Raw genomic sequence first — 18414 nt, 5'->3', positions numbered from 1 at the left:
GGGGAAAGGAGCGGAGGAGTGTGTGTGTGTGTGTGTGTGTGTGAGAGAGAGAGAGAGAGAGAGAGAGACAGACAGACAGACAAACAGACAGACAGAGACAGAGAAGTGGGAATTGGGGAGGAAAAAGAGGGGTGAGGGAGATTTTTCAGCTAACTTGTGAAGACACGGAAAACGTGACTTTGCAGCGGGTCTTTGGAACCGGTGTGTGCGCTGTGCGAGGTGGGACCAGATCCACAGGTGTCCTCTCCCTCAGTTCTCGGCCTCCAGCCCCCACCTCGTCCCTCCAGGTCGCTGTCCGAGGTGCCTTAGGTCATCCCTGGAAGCCAGCAGAGAGCAGGGGTGGGCGGAGTCACGGCAGGAGTGGGCGGGGCCGGTGGCACGTGACCCTCAGCCGGCTATTAATCCGCGCGGCGCTGCCTGCCGGCGTGCTGGTGCTTCGCCGGAGACTCTGCATCCAGGCGTGCTGTCCCAGGGAACGAGAGAAGGTCACCGCCGCCCGCCGCCTATCCATCCATCCATCCATCCATCCATCCATCCATCCATCCATCCGTTTCTCCGTCCGTCTGTCCATCCCTCGCGCTGCACTTGCTCCCCAGCCGCCCCAGCCACCAGCGCCATGAATCAGATAGAGCCCGGTGTGCAGTACAACTATGTCTACGACGAAGATGAGTACATGATCCAGGAGGAGGAGTGGGACCGCGACCTGCTCCTCGACCCGGCCTGGGAGAAGCAGCAGAGGAAGGTCAGCAGGTCCCTCACGCAAGTCTGTGCCTGGGTCGCTGTGGGGTGGGGGCGTCTCCGACTGTGGCCAATAGGAGAGGGCCCCTGGTGGAGGTCCTGTTGTTCTCCCAGGCTTCCACCCCACCATCAGAAAGGACAGCACACCCAGGGACAGGCAGGACACCCGGGGTATGTGTGTGCGTGTGCATGTGTGTGTGTGTGTCTGTAAGTTAACGTAAGATGGAAAACGAATGGTGTTCAAAAGGCTTTTAGACTAGAATCTGAGAGTCTCCACTCTCCTTTTGCCTGCGACCTTGCCCTAAAGTTGTTTTGTGACAGACCCTGCTGTCTTCATTTGCCCAGAGTGTCTCCTCACTAAGACCCAAGATGAAAACCCACACTATCCCAACTTCCCTAGGTCTGGCCCAAAAATAATTTGAAACATGTTAGGCTCCTTAGAGAGGGATGCTGTAGAACCCTAGACATGCACCTACAAAGTAATAATTATTTCACACGCTATTTATAGTTCATTGAGGTAAGCACACAGGGATGAAGGGGACAGCCAGCTTCCAAGAGCTCCCTCCCCATCTTGGCTGGTGCTCTATGGGGCCTAATGGAACATTCCATTATTTCAGGGTTTCTTCTTGATCCTCTTGGCTAAAACAAATAGGGGTGCTAACCAGGAGCTTCAGTTCCACCTCTGTTTGCCTGGGCACAGAGCCTGGGTGGTTAGGCAAGTCAACAGACTAACCCAACATTCCGACAAAAGCCAGTTCCCCAAGCCAGTGCTTAATGCCTTACCTTCTTACGTTTTCTGGGCATGAGCAAGGTGGATTTCCCTTCTAAGAGCCTACTTTTAAGTGGATGTTAAGTGTGAGTGTACGGGTGCAGGGGAGTTTCTGTAGCTCCTCCTGTGAGTGAGTGTGTGACAGTGAGTGTATAATGTTGGAAATCTATGGTGGTGTTAACAAGAAAGAAAAAGGCTTTATGCTTGCATTAATTATCAAATAATCAAGCACTCACCACCTTTTATCAGGATTTCTCTTTTCTTGTCTATTCTCTCTTAAATTCTCAGTAACAGTTCTGTTCCTACTATTGCTATAAACCTCTGGTGATGCGACTTTCCCACCCCCACCTTGCTTCTTGAAGTGTCTGTCATCACTCCCTTTCTTGGGAACAAAGGATCGAGACTGATATATTTAGAAATAGAGTCTAGTTAAAGGGCTTACCAAGAGGGATGCCCACGGCCCTAAGGGTTATACTTGTGCCATCTGCCCGTAACCACTTGGTAAGAAGTGGAAGAGTGGTTTTAATTATAGCAACGAGTGTCTCTTTTTAAAAATGTTCTCAGCAAGTTTGATTACATTTTTTTCATGGATTCAAAAACTCTGCTTCTATGTTTTTGCTTTGAAGATTGGTCATTTTTTATGAGAAACAATAACGTAGCTTAGGGATGAAACAAGAAGATTACCCATCATTTTAGAAAGCCAAAGTCTGATTCTAGAAGTTTATGTTGATTCTAAGAAAATACGGTACAAAGAAGGTATAGACACCCTCAGTTTCCGAGGCCAGATCTTTATGCTTTGTGACATATTTAATTAAAAAAAACATATTTGTAATATTTTTATGTAAGTGGCCTAAATTTTTTAAGATCCCTCTATGAGCAACTATTACAATTATTCATACCACATGAAGTATGTTATTCAAAAGCTGAAATTTTAATTGACCCAGTTAAAAAAATTCTGAAAAGTGTAAAACAATCATTATTTTCCCCCTAAGATATATTGAGCATCACATGCTCATAATCTCAGCATGCAAGAGGCTGAGCCAGGAGGCTTGCTACAAGTTGGAGGCCAGCCAGGAATACACATTGAAAAAACAGAAAAAGAAAAAAAAAAGATAGCTCGGGTGTTTGAGATGCCAGGGAAGCAAAGCCACAGCTTCCTCAGAACACAGACCTGAGTGGATGTGCACACAGTTCTTTCCACTTTTGGTAGGGAACCTGCTGCAGTCAGTAAATTGTGTGTAACCATGAGCTCAGTGCAGCCAGAGAAGTGGCCTCTATATTTGTCCTATGAGCCACTGTTGGAACCAGCAATGGACAAGATGCCATTGTTTCTATTGTGGGCCACCTTCTCTGCACTTGCCATTTCAGTGATATGCTGGGTATGTGACCTGTCAACAGATGCTGGTGGCTCTCAGTGACATTGGTGGCACACTAATGGATGTGGTGCCTAATTATACCCACAGTTCAGAGGCTTGGGACTGTGGTAATCCCTGCCCCCTGGTGTGGAATGCCTTGCTGCAGGAACAGGAGAGTGCTTTTTTTAAAGGTCACTCAGTAGATGTTAGACTTAGAGTGTGTATGTGCTGGCACCCCCACGTTATCTGTAAGGGCATATTGGGTCCTTGGTGTAGACACTACATGATCTATAAAGAAGAGTGTGTTTTAAATTTAAGTACAACTCAAGGATAGGTGGATTGCTCCTGTAGTATCAGAGATGGGATATTTAAAATAGTAATAAAGGCTATGAATGTAGCTCAATTGGTAGAGTGTTTGTCTGTCACCCAGAAGGTCCTAGGTTCAGTCCCCAGTGTTACGTACGCTGAGTATATTGGTAATATTTCTTTAATCCCAGCACATGGAAAGTGGAGAAAAGAGGATCAGAAGTTCAGTGTCATCCTTAGCTGCAGAATGAATTTGAGGCCAACCTGGGATGTCTGAAATTCTGTCTCAAAAACCCAAACCAAAACAAAACAAAAAACCCCCAACAACAAAAACAACAACAACAACAACAACAAAACAAAACAGGAAGCAGTAATGTATCAGGTTTATACCTGGAGTTAGAGAGAAACTTTGCTATACAGGACAGTTTAGGGACTCTCATTTCCAAGGCACGTTAAGCTGCTTCCTGGGGCTATCAAACCCTTTTACAAAGATGGTCTCCCAAGGGAGTGTAAAACCGGCTTCCTCTGGATCAAGGAGTGTGCTCAGTCTTAACCCTTCCCTGGGAGGCCTAGGCAGATGGAAACTTGTAGAGCAGCAATCCCGGATGTGCAGTGTCCCTGAAGGCGCAGGGCAGCTGTCTTTAACCTCAGGAGGTGAGAGTCGGTCTTTACAGAGAAGACTTATCGGCTTCCATACCTAAAGGGACTTTCTCTCCTTAACCTGTACTCCTGTCCATGATCGGCAGACTTTTCTTATCTGCAGACGTTCCAATCTGCATTCTTTCCAGTTTAGATGGACCTGTTCTCCATGGAACTGTCAGCCTGGCCTCCCCTAACACGTGGCCCTGTTGTTGGGTCAGGCAGCCTGGAGTGATGTGTGTGGAAGCAGCTGGCTACAGGATGCGGGTGGGTCTGAGAGGTCAGGAGCCTTTGGACTGCCCCTCCTGTGTTCTCTGTGGGCCAGGCCACTTTAGCACGGGAAGCCCAGGCCCTGTTTGTTTGTTTTCAGTATTGGGGACTGAACCTGTAGCTTCACACCTATTAGGCAAGTGCTCTGTCCCTGAGGTGTGTCCCCAGCTGGGAGGCTTTTCTCTGGGAGACCCTGACGGTCCTCAGCCCTGCTTAGTTCTTTCTTTCTATCGAACTGCAGTTGAGTCCCTGTATCTTCATTTATGAAACAAAGATAAACTTCTTTCATGCATCATTGGGTTGTGCCTCAGTCACAGCCTTGACCTGAGTTGGGGTGAAGGGTCTTTGCAGCACAGTGATCCCTGTGTGTTGAATCCTACTGCCAGCCTTGTAAGGCAGAACTGTTGATTTACCAATGATCTGATGGTCATCAGCGTTATGCTTATACTTGGGAGGGAGAATGAAGTATAAGAGGAAATCTTTGGCATTGGGATGTACTTTTTTTTTTTCCGAGACAGGGTTTCTCTGTGTAGCCCTGACTGTCCTAGAACTCACTCTGTAGACCAGGCTGACCTCAGAAATCCAGAAAACTCAGAAATCCACCTGCCTCTGCCACCCAAGTGCTGAGATTAAGGGTGTGTGCCACCACCTCCCGGCGAGGAGGTACTATCTTTGATAGTAGTAAAATATATATACAACATGAGTTGGGCATGTAACTCAGTGGAAGAGCACTTGCTTAGTATAGCAAAGCTGTAGGTTCCATCCCTAACACCACATATACACATACACATACATACACATACATACATACATACACACACATACATGAATACACATATAACACATATATACTCATATACACTTGCATACATATACACATATACACACATACATGCATACACAGAGACATACATACATATACATACATATACATACACATATATACACACAGACATGCACATTCACATATCCATATATACACATATACACACACATATATACATGTGCATACATATACATACACACATACATACATATATACACACACATATACATATATACATACACCCCCATACATGTGCACACATGCCCCCCACTCACAAACACAACCACAGAATAAAATATATATACTATAAATATACCACCTTATTTTTAACATTTATTTGTTTAAAACATACCAGTATAACTATTTTTACAAATTTAACACTTCCTGTATGTGTATAGGCACATTTTACCATGTCTATGCATGCTGTGGATGTTGGAGGATAACCTGTGGAGTCTGTTCTCTCCTTTCATGACATAGATTATGGGGATCCAAACGTGCACCACACACCTTAGAGACAAGGACTTTTACCCGCTGAACTATGTCACTAGCGCCCAACTTTCACCATCTTAAGGACACAGTTCAGAGGTGTTCTGTACACACACATGCACTATTAACTGCCAACCTTTTCTGTCACTTCATCCAGAAACTCTCGCCTTTCTGTGCCTGCTTCCCATATGCCCGGCCCCTGGAGTTCTTTTAAAGATGAGATTTGCTTGAGTGACTATTTAGAGCCTGTTAGCTGTTTAATATTAAATGTTGGATGCTCATCTAAAGCTTAGGACTTGTAGGAGGTGAAACAAGGAGACTCATTGTGGGTGGGGAAATGAGCTGAGCCTTTATGAAAGGCAGAAGTTGAACTGGGCTGCGCAGAAGTCATCACTGTTAGCTGAGTGGGGCGGGGGGGAGAAACAGGCCTGAGTGGGGAAATGGTGTGAAGCCCTGTTGCAGGTTTTAGAGGAGAGATAAGGAGGGACAATCAGTGGAATATAATTGAGTTTTACGCAGCCCTTTAGCACTAACAAGGGAGAGCGCCTCTCTTAACCCCGTTGTAGAGCAACAGGGAACAGTTTCGGGGTAAGCATACAGAGAGGGGCTGTAATCAAGGGGCAACACCAACTTGGTCCTGGAAGTCTAGCTGTGTGTTGTAGAGCTCATTGTGTGGGGAAACGTGAAGGCAGACACGCTTCCAAAGCTGAAGATGCCCAGACAAATGCAGATACAAAGTTGGAGAGGGAAAATGTGGTCAAATGGATGGTAGCATTCCTCGGGTGCCAGGGTGATGTGGATTTCATTCTGAGGTAACAGCTTAGGATGTCTGACAAGGAGGAGTCTTGCTTATGCAAGCTTCCTACTTCAGGGTTCATTCAGATTGGGAGGGTCTGAGGTGGAAGTGGAGGGGGGCATAGAGTGGTGAGGGTTAGAATGGACAAATGGATAGTCTTGGAAGGTATCTGATAGACATAGGGAGGGATGCTAGAAAGGGCCGCATACCCTCCTGAACACTGGTAAGCTGTTGGACAAGTCTAATTAAGCAGATGTGATCTTCCCAGCTGTACCTGCAACTGGAGACAGGCACCACTGATAGCTGCATCTAATGGAGACGCTCTTCATTAGATCAACCAGAAAGAAGACTGTCTGGATGAGAAGCTACTTACAGCATGTATCATCGTTCTGCACAGGGCATGAACAGCTGTGCCCAAAGTGGCTAGCTCCCATGTCTAGAGGGGAGAAATTGTAGTTCTAGATAGGCTAACATGGTCAGAGAATGCTTTGGGAGTAAAAGGATAAAGGAAGAGGTGAGGACAGAATCTTCTCTGAGGTTTAGGAAAATCACACACTCCACCAAGGGAACAGTTCTTGCAGTTTACTTAGTTTACCTGAGCTGTTCAAGATGCCCCACGTCACTGTTTTTTTGTATTCAAAAAACATTCATTGGGAATAGGATGTGCCCTGTCCTTGCAATCAGATTCACCAAGAAACGTGAGCCCCAAATTTGGTTTCCTATGCATGTGGGAGGAGGAAGAGAAGTCTTAACTGGGAACCTCAATTAACTCAGCATCAGAGAGCTGTCAGAAAGCCTTGCAGTTGGTTGCTGCAGCTAGGAGACACCCACGGAAAAGGCGAAGGCTGGAGGAGGCGGGGAGCCACCGTGCCTTGCAGAGGAGTTGGTACAGAATCCAGAATCCGTTGGAGGACAGTCAGAACTCTGCCTCCGTTTCCCTGGGAACAGGACTAGTTCTTCCAGAAAGAAGAGAAAGCAAATGGTAGGGAGGTAAATTTAAATGCTACGCTCTGCCGATTTCAAAGAAGGGAGCTCTACAATGCAGGAAGGTGTGTGTTCAGCTAGTGCGGGTGCACTTGGGTGTGTGTGTCGGGGAGCAGTTGATGTTAGGCTTCTTCTCAAGTCTCTTTGCACCTTATATTTTGAGGCAGGGTCTTTTATCAGTGAGAGAACTGAAGCTTACTGATTTAGCTCGAGTGCCTGGTCTGTACCAAAGGCCCCCCTGACTCAGCCTCCCCAGTGCTGGTTTTACAGACACATGCATCTACAACTAACTTCTTATGTATATGCTAGGCACCTGAACTCAGATCCTCTTGTTCAAGCAGCAAGCTCTCTTGCCAGCCCTAGAATGTGGTCTTTCCAGAGAAGCCCCAGGAAGTTTTAGTGTAGGTGTGTGTGTGTGTATGCGTGTGTGTTTGAAAACAAACACATTGGGCCAGCAAGATGGCTCAGTGGGAAAGGCACTTCTCACTAAGAGTAACAACTTGAGTTTGATTCCTTGGATTTACGTAATAGGAGAGAACTAGCTCCCACAGTTGTACTCTGACGCCCACATATAGCGCAGTAGCATACATACCTGTGCATAAATATATAAATGCAATTTTAAAATTGTTTTTTTAAAGGGAAACAAATGCACAGAACAGAGACGTTGGAAAGACACAAGCTGTGGGTGTGCATTTTGCACACTGATCTATCTAGTCTGCTATTTCAGTTTTATGCAATTTGAGGTGATTGGTGATTCTGTTGAATATTTTGGCCAGATAGCTTAGATTTTTGGAGAAAAGGGACATTTTCCTTTTCTTTCAATATGACAGTAATTCCCCAAATTGAAAACAAAACCCAAGTAGGCAGAAAAAGTGATATTTTAATATATGGATTTTCTTTTCTTTTTGCCAGTGGGTTTTTAAAAGGTGTGTGTGGGAAGGGATTTGGCACATCATTCCTGGTACCCTAAAGTCTTCACCATATGAAGAGGAGGAGCAACTGTTATGAGAATTTCTAGACACCATTTTAACCATATATAAAACACTGCTCGATTTCACAAAAGCTGCAGAAGACACCCATTTCATCTTCAGCTTTTAGTCAGAGATGTTGAGATGTTGCCTGTCGAACAGTTGCTGAAGGTGATGAAATGGTGACTGGAAAATTCATAGAACTCTGTCTGAATGAAAAAAAGATGTGTTTTGTCTCACAATTGAAATTTTGTAACTGAACAGAATTTCCGGTCACTTGATTGCATAGTTTTGGTCTATAAGTAGTAAATCTAGATTTTAGATCCAGGCTTCTTAACTGTAAGGGTAGGCAAAATGGAGTTGGGATGCCAGAGAGATGACTTGATGGGTAAGTCATCTTAACCACAGTGGAAGACACTGGCTGCTCTCACTAAACACCCAGGTGTGATTCCTAGCACCCACGTGGCAGGTTACAGCCACCCACAACTGCAGTTTAAGGAACCTGAACTCCTCCTGGGCTCTGTGGGCACCAGGCACTCAGGTGGTACCCAGGCAGGCCCGAAGGCAAGAGACACATCCACATTACAGAGGAGAGAGAAAGATGCTCTGCTGCCCTTGCTTCTGTTGCTCTCTGCTTAGATCTATAACCAACAACCGAGAGCAAAAGCGAAGATTTTTTGCTGGGGTCACAGCACAGTTTGTACACTGCCTGGCTCTGTGCACGAAGCCCCAGGTGTGTTCCCCAACACACTATAAACCCACTGTGATGGCGCCCATAATCCCAGCACTTAGGACTCAGAAAGTCATCCTCAGCTGCACTGAGAGTTCAAGGCCAGCCTGAGTCATATGACTCACAGACTAGTATTCAGCATGTCTGGTGTTTCACTTAACTGAAACCTTCTTCTGTGGGAAGGCCTGTGTGTCTGTGAATCTTTTATTTCTAAGCTTACAAATTAGGACCATCTGATGAGAAAAAAAATCCTGCGTTTTAAGCTCTAAGGCTTTCCTCACGCAGAACTCTAAAGGTTGCTTTTCCAACAGCAATGCCACAGTGGGAGGAAGGGGCCCCAGAAAAGCCGGCTTGTGCAGTTTTCAAGGATATCCTGCATACAGCCATGAGTGTGGTTAACTGCTTCTGTGTTTGACTTGTTTCCTGAAGACGGGAAGCCAGGCCTAAGCAAGCATCTGAGCACGTGCATGGATTAGGTGAACCACATGAGTTCAGGCTGGCGAGATGGCTCAGAGGTTGCCACTGAGCTTGACAACCTGAGTTTATCCTTGGGACCCAACTAGTGGGAGGAGAGAACCCGTTCCTGAATAATGCTGTCCCCTGACGTCCACGGCTGAACTGTGGCGTGTGTACAGCCGTACACACACGAAACTATCAATGCCGACTCCTAAAACTGCAGTGTGTGTGAATGTGCGTGTGTGTGAATGTGCGTGTGTGTGTGTATGTGTGTGTGTGTGTGAGTGTGTATGTGCGTGCATGAGAGAGAGAGAGAGAGAGAGAGAGAGAGAGAGAGAGAGAGAGAGAGAGAATTTAACTCAGAGACTGAGCCGTTGCCTTCAGCCCCACCCCACCCCCACTTTTTTCCATAGCATCTTGCTAGGTACCGAGGCTATTTTTGAACTCAAAATTTTCCCATCTCAGCCTCGGGGTCAGGGTTGAAGACTGGTGCCACCATGCCTGGCTTCTAATTCAGGGAGACACTGCTTTGCCACTGGTCTGGTGTCAAGGTCCTTGGTCAGTAATACAGAATTACCATGTGGAGTTGCCTTTCTCAGGGAAGCAAAGTGTGCTGTGTTCAAAGCCAAGAGGGAAGGTTAGAGCTGCCCTCCCACAGATGTCTGTCTTCTGCAGGAGCACATTTTGAGGTCAGAGCTCCCTGGAAATTCAGCCTTAATTGTTAGAAAGTGATAGTATAGAGAATCACATTATGTTTAAGTAAACCTTTTTCTTATTTATTTGACTTCTTGTTATGAAATTTTTCAAAACTGCAGAAACAGAGAATAAAATACACCCATCTTTCCCATCGCAGGGAACAGCCACGTTTCACAAATACGGGCTGTCTGGTGTGAAAAGGGAAGCAGATATTCATGGTTATAAATACTTTGTAGGAAAACAGTTAAATGCTAGGTAATGAGCACTGGTGATTTGCCCAGTGTGTATTGTTCATTTTATTTTTACTTGGATTTTTTTTTTCAGTACTGGGAATTGAATCAAGAGCTTCACCCACCGAGCTATGTCCACAACCCTCTGTTTACATTATATTTTAACACAGTGTCTCCATAAATTGTCCAGAAGAGTCTGGAGCTCACTCTGTACCTCAGCTTAGCTTTGAACTCATGATTCTCCTGCCTCAGCTTCCCAAGTAGATGGAAGAACAGGCACATGCCATTCAATAGGCCCCACTGCTCTCTCCCGGTTTGGGGGTCCTCCTCCCTCCTGAAGATCCTGGGTCGCAGTGGGGCTTACTCTGTCACTACCCCTAAGTCCCAAATTATAATTTCTTATGAATTTGACAGAATATTTTATTCATGGAAAAAAAAAGAAGAGAGTTCCTAAGACCTATCATTCTGGGATAACCAATATTTTGTTTTATTTTTAAAAATTACTTTCTACATATAGCTGCTTTGCCTATGTGCATGCCTGTGTGCCCTATGGGTGTCCGGTTCCCAAGGAGGCCAGAAGGAGTTAGATCCTGTTGAACTGGAGCTGTAGACCGTTAGAAACTGCCACGTGGATGCTGGGATCTGAACCCAGGTCCTCTACAGGAGCAGTCAGTCCTCGCGCTGGTACCAGCTGAGCTCTGAAATGGGTGCCATTATTACTTTTCGGTCATGTTATATGCTGTATATCTGGTTTCATAAGTGTTTATTCTCATACTTTAGACAATTTGATATTAATCTGTGCTATGTATTAAGGATGCTTACTTGTATATTTTAAGAGCTAAAAGTTAAATATTACTTAAAAATATCAACCAGGTTGCTAGAGAGAAGACTCTGTTAAAGACACCTGGCTGTTCTTCCTGAAGACCTGAGTTCAATTCTGAGTACCCATTTTGGGTGTCTTTCAGTTATCTGTAGCCACAGCTCAAGGGGATCAGATGCCATCTCCATCTTTTGGCCTCCTTAGGCAACTGCACTCAACACACACACACACACACACACACACACACACACACACACACACACACTAAATCAACAGCAATGTCAAACATCTTGCCCTGTTTTTCTAATAGTTCAAGACTTTTCTCAGAGTTTCAGGAATTTATTTCGAAGTTTGAATGCTTGAAAGTAGACAGACAATGGGGATGGGCATATTGACTGTGTTCTAAATTCATGTGTACGGAGGCATTTCCCCTTAATTCTCTAATGAGACCCAGGTTGTGTGTCTCTGTTTGAGCCCTTTAAGGACTTGGTTAGGAAGCAGGAAAAAGCATGTCAGAGATGCCTAGTGTGTGACCATGGCCTCTATTGCTAGAGCTACATCTGGTAACTGGATCTGCAGGATTCCAGAGGATTCATTTTCCTCAGGCCTTCATCTGGGCAGGGTGGGACCCGCCTGTGGGATCAGAAGCTCAAGGTCATCATGGGCTACTTATCTAGTCCAAGGCCAGCCTGGACTGCATTAAGACTAGCAAAAGAAAGAAAAAGTCTGCTTAGAAAGCTAAAGTTTCTGGATTTTAACTAGTTCAGGAATATAGAAGACTAGTTAATTGACAGTTAAATGAATTAGCATAATTACAGATAAGGAGGGAAAGTTGCAAATCTAGGCCAGCAGATTGTATGCCATTGTGAGGTTGGAGTTAAAGCTCAGCTGGTAGATTGGCCAGTTATACCTGAAGCCCTAGGTTTGATCTTCGAGCTTGGTGGTATATGCTGTAACCTGGTACCCTGGCTTGGTGGTATATGCTGTATCCTGGTACCCTGGCTTGGTGGTATATGCTGTAACCTGATACCCTGGCTTGGTGGTATATGCTGTAACCTGGTACCCTGGCTTGGTGGTATATGCTGTAACCTGGTACCCTGACTTTGTGGTATATGCTGTAACCTGGTACCCTGGCTTGGTGGTATATGCTGTAACCTGGTACCCTGACTTTGTGGTATATGCTGTAACCTGGTACCCTGGCTTGGTGGTATATGCTGTAACCTGGTACCCTGGCTTTGTGGTATATGCTGTAACCTGGTACCCTGGCTTGGTGGTATATGCTGTAACCTGGTACCCTGGCTTGGTGGTATATGCTGTAACCTGGTACCCTGGCTTTGTGGTATATGCTGTAACCTGGTACCCTAGCTTGGTGGTATATGCTGTAACCTGGTACCCTGGCTTGGTGGTATATGCTGTAACCTGGTACCCTAGCTTGGTGGTATATGCTGTAACCTGGTACCCTGGCTTGGTGGTATATGCTGTAACCTGGTACCCTGGCTTGGTGGTATATGCTGTAACCTGGTACCCTGGCTTGGTGGTATATGCTGTAACCTGGTACCCTGGCTTGGTGGTATATACTGTATCCTGGTACCCTGGCTTGGTGGTATATGCTGTAACCTGGTACCCTGGCTTGGTGGTATTATGCTGTAACCTGGTACCCTGGCTTGGTGGTATATGCTGTAACCTGGTACTCTGGCTTGGTGGTATATGCTGTAACCTGGTACCCTAGCTTGGTGGTATATGCTGTAACCTGGTACCCTGGCTTGGTGGTATATGCTGTAACCTGGTACCCTGGCTTGGTGGTATATGCTGTAACCTGGTACCCTGGCTTGGTGGTATTATGCTGTAACCTGGTACCCTGGCTTGGTGGTATATGCTGTAACCTGGTACCCTGGCTTGGTGGTATATGCTGTAACCTGGTACCCTGGCTTGGTGGTATATACTGTAACCTGGTACCCTGGCTTGGTGGTATATGCTGTAACCTGGTACCCTGGCTTGGTGGTATATACTGTATCCTGGTACCCTAGCTTGGTGGTATATGCTGTAACCTGGTACCCTGGCTTGGTGGTATTATGCTGTAACCTGGTACCCTGGCTTGGTGGTATATGCTGTAACCTGGTACTCTGGCTTGGTGGTATATGCTGTAACCTGGTACCCTAGCTTGGTGGTATATGCTGTAACCTGGTACCCTGGCTTGGTGGTATATGCTGTAACCTGGTACCCTGGCTTGGTGGTATATGCTGTAACCTGGTACCCTGGCTTGGTGGTATTATGCTGTAACCTGGTACCCTGGCTTGGTGGTATATGCTGTAACCTGGTACCCTGGCTTGGTGGTATATGCTGTAACCTGGTACCCTGGCTTGGTGGTATATGCTGTATCCTGGTACCCTAGCTTGGTGGTATATGCTGTGCCCTGGGTGGAAAGTAAAGGGTTAGGGATTGGGCCAGGGCCACCCTCTGCTACACAGGGAATTTAAGGCCAGCCTGGAGATTAGAGACTCTCAAAATGTTTGCATTTCCTGACTCCACTTGTTTCCCCTCTCGTTTATGAGAGGGGTGCTGACTTTGAGCTAGCTCGTGCCTGATATATCCAAGGCACATGGTGTGCCGCCGAGCTCCATCTCAGCACTCCGAGTTACTTTAATTTTTTTTAACTTTTAAAATGTATTTTGTATTTGCATGTATGTGCAAACTCATGTACTGTGAAGGTCAGAGGACAACTTGCAGGGATCCGTTGTCTTCCTGTGAGTTTCAAGGACTGAACTCAGGTCAACAGGCTTAGGGTAAGCACCTTCACCCACTGAGCCCAGTAGCTTCCTGGCCCTCTGAGTTAGTTTTCTAAGCTATTTCAAAGTACTTGCATAAGTAATATATGTTCATTGTTAAATACAAAGGGAAGAAAAAGTTAAAAGGCACATACATCAGAGAGAAGCTGAAAACATTTGTCTCCATGTCTCGGAGACTGCTGTGAGCAGTGGTGTAGAGACATGTGCTTATCTTTTATATTGCAATGTGGAATTGTCTGAAATGGCCAAAACCACAAAAAGTTCATTCTGCACTTTCATAAGCATTTCTAGGAAACTCTCTTTAAAATTAAAATACAAAATATTTGATGCATGTGGGTGTTTTGCCTGCATGTAGGCCTGTGTGCCAGGTTGTGTACCTGGTGCCTGTGAAGGGCAGAGGAAGCCATCAGGGTCTTCTGGGACTAGAGCTACAGACTGTTTGAAGACACCATGTGAGTGCTGGGGAGTGAACCCGGGTCGCCTGGAAGAGTAGTCAGTGCTCTTACCCTCCCAAGCCGTCTCTCCATCCCAGCCTGGGTACCTGCTGTGCATCGGAGTCCACGGGATGCTGGAGATGCCCGACTTCCCTGTGGTTTTGCCATATGTGAGGAAAGCTGCATCTGCACCTGCCTGAGGTCTGGGGCATCAGTGCAGACAGTATGGCGTATTCCAGAAAGCGGCCTCCTCCCCAGTGAGCGCTTTCAACCCTCTGTGTAGGCAGCCACTTATTTGGGTCCCCCAAAATAGTAACAGTATGGTGAACTTGAATTAAAGAGCCTTTGTTTTGTTGTCTATGTGGTGCAAGCTGTTTCCCCAGTTGCTGGATGGGTTACGGGGCGGGGCGGGGGCATCAGTGTGCTTTTCTTTAAGCTTCACATTCATCCTCAGGAAGAGACTGAGCAACAGTTGGGCCTGCCCTGCTGGGAGCTGCTTGTCATGCGCCGTTCCCAGGCTCTTAGGGAACAAGTTATTTTGGGAAGCACAGCTCAGGATTGATCAGATGGAGCCTTGATAGGGTTGCTTACCAGTAAGTCCGTAGAGGAATGCTTCACCCATTCCATGCCAGAATGGGGAGGCGGGTGACCCCACGGAACACCACGTTAGTAGCTGAGCTGGGTCCCTGGCCTAGCACAACACTGAAGCTCATGTGATTAGACCCCAGTAGGTCCTGTGTGATCTTCAGTGCAAGCTCCAAACCCCCCGCCCTTTAGTCTTTTACAAAGAAAATGAGTTAGACTGTCATTGTGAAGATGCCTAGTTTGCTTAGTGTAACCTACGTCCCTGATTTAAGATAATCAGGGGACGAATATACAGTTCTTGTCTTCACTGGCGACAGTTAAAAGGAAAGGCAGCCCCAAGATCAGCTGGGACCCACCCTTAGAAAAGCATGGGCCTGGGGTGTGGCTCAGAGACAGAACACTTTACCTAGGTGTGCCAGGGTCCTGGGCTCTGTCCTCAGCACTAAAAAAATCACAGAAGTCACAGAAGAGATGATATATAGCAGCTTATGGCTTTTTTCTGTTTACTTATTCATTTATTTATTGTGTGTGTGTGTGTGTGTGTGTGTGTGTGTGCACTTGCAAGCAGGTGTACTTGTACCAGGGTGTGCTTATGGAGGTCAGAGGATCAGAGGACAGCTTTCAGAAGTCAGTTCTTTCCTTCTACCATGTAGGGTCTGGGGGTCAAACTTCGGTTGTCAGGCTTGGTGGCCAGCCCCTTTGCCTGCTGGCTGAGCTATATCACCAGCTTCTGTTTTGGTTTTTTTTTTTTCCTTCTAGTTAAATGTTGTTTTGAGCCAGGTGTGGTGGCACATGAGCAGGAGGCTGAATCTCTGTGAGTCCAGGGCCAGCGAGGGCTTCCTACTGAGTTCCTGGCTGCTCTTCCAGAGGACCCTGGTTTAATTCCCAGCGTCCGCATAGTGGCTCACAACTGTATCTAATTCCCTCCTCTGACCTCCATGAACACGGAACACATACAGGATGAACAGACATACACACAGGCAGAACACTCATATCCGTAAAATAAAATAAAAATAAACAAAATTTAAAAGTTGTTTGAGGAATTTTCAGGACATTCCTTGAGTGAGCTTGCGTTGTGAGCCAGCTCTTGGAGTGTTGCCGTGTTTGTTCTCTCTAGATAGTTTACCTCCAGGGGAGGATGACTGAGGTAGAGATGAGTAACACTGGCTGAAAAATAAGACTCGGGAGCGTGAGCAGCGGACTTCTGGAAAGAAGTGTTATGGGGAATTCTCCTGAGCAGGGAGGAAATTGACAGATGGAAATTGCTTAGCCTCACAAAGGCAAAGGCTAAGTGACTCAGCCTAAAGGCAGCACGGTGTCAGCTCAGTGTCAGAGGGAGCACGGGGAGCACAGAGCAGCTTTCACGGAGTTCTGCCTTTTTGAGACTGGCCTCACTGTATAGGCTAGAACACATTGTGTAATCCAGGCTAGCCTGGAAATCACTGCGTAGTCCAGGCTGGACCTTGAACCCCTGATTGTCCTGCCTTTGTCCCTTATTTTAGGATGTCAGGCATGCACCACTATCCCTGCCATGAAGTCTTTTTTTTTTTCAAATAGATTTATTTATTTATTTTATGTATATGAGTACATCAATGCTCTCTTCAGACACACCAGAAGAAGGCGTCAGATCCCATTACAGATGGTTGTGAGCCACCATGTGGTTGCTGGGAATTGAACTCAGGACCTCTGGAAGAACAGTTAGTGCTCTTAACCGCTGAGCCATCTCTCCAGCCTCCATGTTATCTTTCAAGGGAAAAGTTTGACATGGAAAAAGGATGTAGAAAACCATAATTGAAGACAGTTATTGGCTTCGTGGGACAAAAGAGGTGTACTCCAATGTAAGATCGCCAAGTACTAGATACCTTCCTCCTGTATTAATCGTTGTTTACCTTCATCAAAATCAAGTTTAAGCTGGGAGAAGTGGATCCTTGGGTAAGAGCACTTGATGTGCAAGCATGAGGTCGAGGACGCAAGTTCAAATCCCCTGCACCCATGTGAAAGCTGGGTGTGACTGCAGCCCTCTAACCCCGGCAGTGTGTGGGGATGGAGATGGGAGGACTGCAGGGGCTGTCTGTCTGTCAGCCCAGCTCCAAGTTTAGTGAAAAACCCTGTCTGAAAGGAGCAAGGGAAAGAGAGACAGAGAAGGACACCCAGCGTTCTCCTCTGGCAGGCAATCCTCCACACACACACATTAACCGGACAGGGATCCATCTTATACATTTAAAATTAGGGCTCAAGGGGTAAAGAGCACTTGTTGCTCTTGCGGAGGACCAGGTTCCAAGTTCAGTTCCCAGCATCCATGTTGGTTGGCTGACACCGCCTGCCATTCTAGCTTCGCATGTATACTTCCTCATTTAGACATATACCCACAATTTAATAATAGAATAAATCTTAAGGAAGGATTACACTTTAGACTAGAGTAGTGAGTGGTTAGCTTGTGTCTGCACATCTTTACAAGAAGGACTCTATTAATAAAGACTGTTCTTAAATAATACCACATAAGGGGGAGCCCATGATACCGACAGTCACTGGCCTTGAGCTAGGGGCCCCCCTGCCTGCCTCAGCCTCCTAAGTTCAGGTGTGAGTAACCATGGGCAGCTTAGACAGGCAAGTTCTCATTGTTGTCACGTCTGCTTTATCCACTGAACCTTCCCCCTACTCCCATCTTCAGGGTGTTTTTTAGACGATTCCCACATATCAGAGAGGTCATTCCTCAAACCTTCATTCTTCCAGGCTAGATCCAGTTTTGATGAAAAACCTGGAAAGCATTATCTCCTGCTATACAACTTCTTAGCACTTGCATTTCTGAATGTTTGAGCAGCCTGTGGGCTGGACAGAAGGCCACTCGTGAGTCTGGTAGTTGAAGCCTCAAGTTCTCAGTGCAGAATTTCTGATTAAGGCCAGGTCTGGATAAGACTGTCTCTCTAAGTGCTTGGGAAGCCATGGCTGGCCTACCCATCTGATCACCCAGGAGTGCATTCTATTTTTACAGACCCCCCCCCCATGGGGTTGCCTGTTATTTTTGTTCTCTCCCTCTCCCTCTTTCTCTCTTCCTTCTCTCCTCTCTCTCAGCTTACATATTCTTTCTTAATGTCTGTGAACTCTGCAGTTAAGCTTGGTATAGATTTTTTTTTAAATATAGGACTTGTACAGATAAATGTCTTTACCATTTTTAATTCAAACAAACCAACCAAACAGAAAACCAACTTGATTATACCTTGGAAGTTTGCCGAGTACGGTCATATTCAGGAACAGTCTCAGGCATGGTGGTAGCTCATGCCTGAGATCCAAGCACAGGCAAGCTGGGGCCAGAGGACTGCAAATCTGAAGTCAGCCTGGGGTACAGAGTGAAACCTTGTCTCAAAGAAAAGCATGGGCTAGGGGTATATCTCCGGTGGTCAGAGTGATGCTTTGCGTGCAGGAGGCCTTGAGCGCCATCTCCAGAACTTCATACATGGGATTTACTTTAATCCCAACCCTCACTCAGGAGGTGGAGGAAGCAAGAGGGTCGGGGTTTGGTTTGGAGGACCTAGGGGCTTT

The 18414-nt window shown here is 46.2% G+C and overlaps 1 protein-coding gene across 1 annotated transcript in view; it reads left to right on the top strand.

Annotated features, from left to right (window-relative positions):
- The first annotated feature begins 528 nt into the window (after window positions 1-528).
- The window catches only part of Actn2 (actinin alpha 2), a 67680-nt gene continuing 49794 nt past the window's right edge, over window positions 529-18414 (top strand). Inside the window, exon 1 of the mRNA XM_052157460.1 lies at window positions 529-742. Within this exon, the coding sequence (XP_052013420.1) occupies window positions 617-742 (126 nt within the window). The 5' untranslated portion in view covers window positions 529-616. The remainder of the gene's footprint in view (window positions 743-18414) is intronic.

The sequence above is a fragment of the Apodemus sylvaticus genome, chromosome 14, assembly GCF_947179515.1.
Source record: "Apodemus sylvaticus chromosome 14, mApoSyl1.1, whole genome shotgun sequence".
NCBI lineage: Eukaryota > Metazoa > Chordata > Mammalia > Rodentia > Muridae > Apodemus > Apodemus sylvaticus.
The sequence above is the reverse complement of the archived record's forward strand: the minus strand, read 5'-3'. Positions and strand labels throughout refer to the sequence as shown.